Source organism: Trichinella spiralis (genome assembly GCF_000181795.1).
Source record: "Trichinella spiralis strain ISS 195 chromosome Unknown Scfld4283, whole genome shotgun sequence".
In the NCBI taxonomy this organism is placed as follows: Eukaryota; Metazoa; Nematoda; class Enoplea; order Trichinellida; family Trichinellidae; genus Trichinella; species Trichinella spiralis.
This window is the reverse complement of record NW_003531222.1, coordinates 1-1977: the sequence shown is the minus strand read 5'-3', so window position 1 is coordinate 1977 and position 1977 is coordinate 1. Positions and strand designations below refer to the sequence as shown.

At 43.1% G+C, this 1977-nt stretch overlaps 1 protein-coding gene and 1 non-coding gene across 2 annotated transcripts; one reads left to right on the top strand and one right to left on the bottom strand.

The window, feature by feature from the left end:
• Nucleotides 1-363: 363 nt before the first annotated feature.
• On the bottom strand, nt 364-435 carry Tsp_13464. Its single transcript has one exon. It is a non-coding gene; the product is annotated as a tRNA-Gln (tRNA).
• Nucleotides 436-1188: 753 nt separating this feature from the next.
• Tsp_13463 (conserved hypothetical protein) lies at nt 1189-1843 on the top strand (the record flags this gene model as incomplete). The annotated part of the gene is made up of 1 exon (XM_003367433.1): nt 1189-1843. A coding segment is annotated over exon 1 (655 nt), but the record flags the coding sequence as incomplete, so codon positions are not given.
• Between the last annotated feature and the right edge of the window lie 134 nt (nt 1844-1977).

Below are 1977 nucleotides of genomic sequence, written 5' to 3'. Positions count from 1 at the left end.
TTAAATAATAAATTCAAGAAAGCAAAATTACTTTAACAAATTAGTGGTGCTAAACTTCTAATGCATTTCTTTCACTGAACAAAAGAAGTCTTAACGGAGATTATAGTATTTTCATTTCTTAATAAATGACTCAGTAATTCAAATAATATGTGTATATGTTTTCTACTTTCCGCCTAAATAAACAATTTACGCCTGTAGATTATTCATTGTTTATTTATTATAGATCACTGTTTGTGTGCTTTTAAAATGGTTTATAAAAATCTGTTTATATAATAATGTGTATTATAGTAATGGCTTCCTGTTTACTAAAGTTTTTGTTTATTATTACTTATATTTATAAAAAGTTGATGGTGGTAAAAGGTGAGGTCCCACCGAGATTCGAACTCGGATTGCTGGATTCAGAGTCCAGAGTGCTAGCCGTTACACCATGGGACCTTCTTTAGAATCTGTTCTTATTTACTTAATAAATGTATTAGAATTTTTTGAATGATAAATAATAATACATGATTATTGTTGAGAAATCTTTTCTCAATACTTGCCCATCACTATCTAAAAATACCCGTGGCAACAAAACATTGATCCTGGTACGAAAACAACAGTTGCGCAACGCCAGTTGCACCCCTTGTTTTTCTCAATGGAAAACAATGGAATAGCAATTAAGAGGTGAAAAGGTCAGCGTCCTGTTATATATCTGCCACAACTCCGGTGGCCAGTTGCTGAAAAAGCATCAAAGTGAAATGCGGCTGACAGCACGCCTGTTCAGACCCCGGCTAAGCTGCACAGTCTAAGAGATTGCGCAACCACGCCGATTTTCTAATTACCTTCCGATGATTTAGGTCGCCAGACGCGGAGTGAGGTCAAGAAAAGGATATAAATACAAGTGCGGAGGGAGGAGGGAAAATCACACGGTACACACCGTCTCGAACACCGCCTGAACCGTTTCTCTTGCTATCTCATTGTATTACTCACTGTTTTGTTCTGAATAAACCGATTCTTAGTCAAACCCGTTGTCACTGATATTCTATAATTAATACATACAGTCCACTACAAAAAGGATCCTCAAGTTCAAACTAAAGATTTTCCAACATTTTCTGGTCCTCCGAGCCGGAGTCGAACCAGCGATCTATGGATCCGACTCGTGATACCATCAACAATCGAACATCTCCCACGAATAACCCGACAGGAAACATGGCCAGCCCAAGGAGCCGAACCAGAGCATATGATGCCGAAGGATCGGCACTGCAGTACTGGATAGATCGACTGCAAAGACTTTGCGCTGGACGCACGGATGTAGAAGCCATGCGCGAAGCAACCAAAACGTTGGGACGTGCAACACAACTATTTTTTGAATCACGGCAACGTTACTTAGATAGCTTGCCGGAGGAAGAAAGAAATCCAGCAATAATAGAATTCGACGAACTGATCGACAAGCTCAGAACCACCCAACGTCAAGCCGACGAACTGCTGGCGACCGCTGAAACACCTTCGTCGACCGAAATTACCCAACCACCAGCCACCAAAAACAACGATCCCAAGACTAACTCGACCAGGCCAATCCCAAAATTACCAACATTCGACGGAGATATCCTCCAATTCAAGGCCTTTTGGGATCAGTTCAACGCAGCAGTGCATCGAAGAGAAGATCTCGAAGATGTCACCAAATTCGTGCATCTTCGATCCTGCTTGACTGGTGCAGCATTACACGCGATCAGTGGCGTGACAACAGCAGCCGAAAACTACCCGGCTGTGGTGCAACTACTACACGACCGATTCTATCGGGTATCGGACGTGTTGGACGCGCACATCCTCAAGATCTTTAGCGTCCCAGAGGAGGTCGCAAAAGGTAGGGAAGGTCTGCTAGCTCTGCATGACAAGCTAAACGGCCACCTATTGGAACTCAGAGCGATCGGAAGAGATCTCGACACCGCGGTATCCGGTTTCCGGACCGCACTACCGCAACTGGGGGGCCCAATTGCC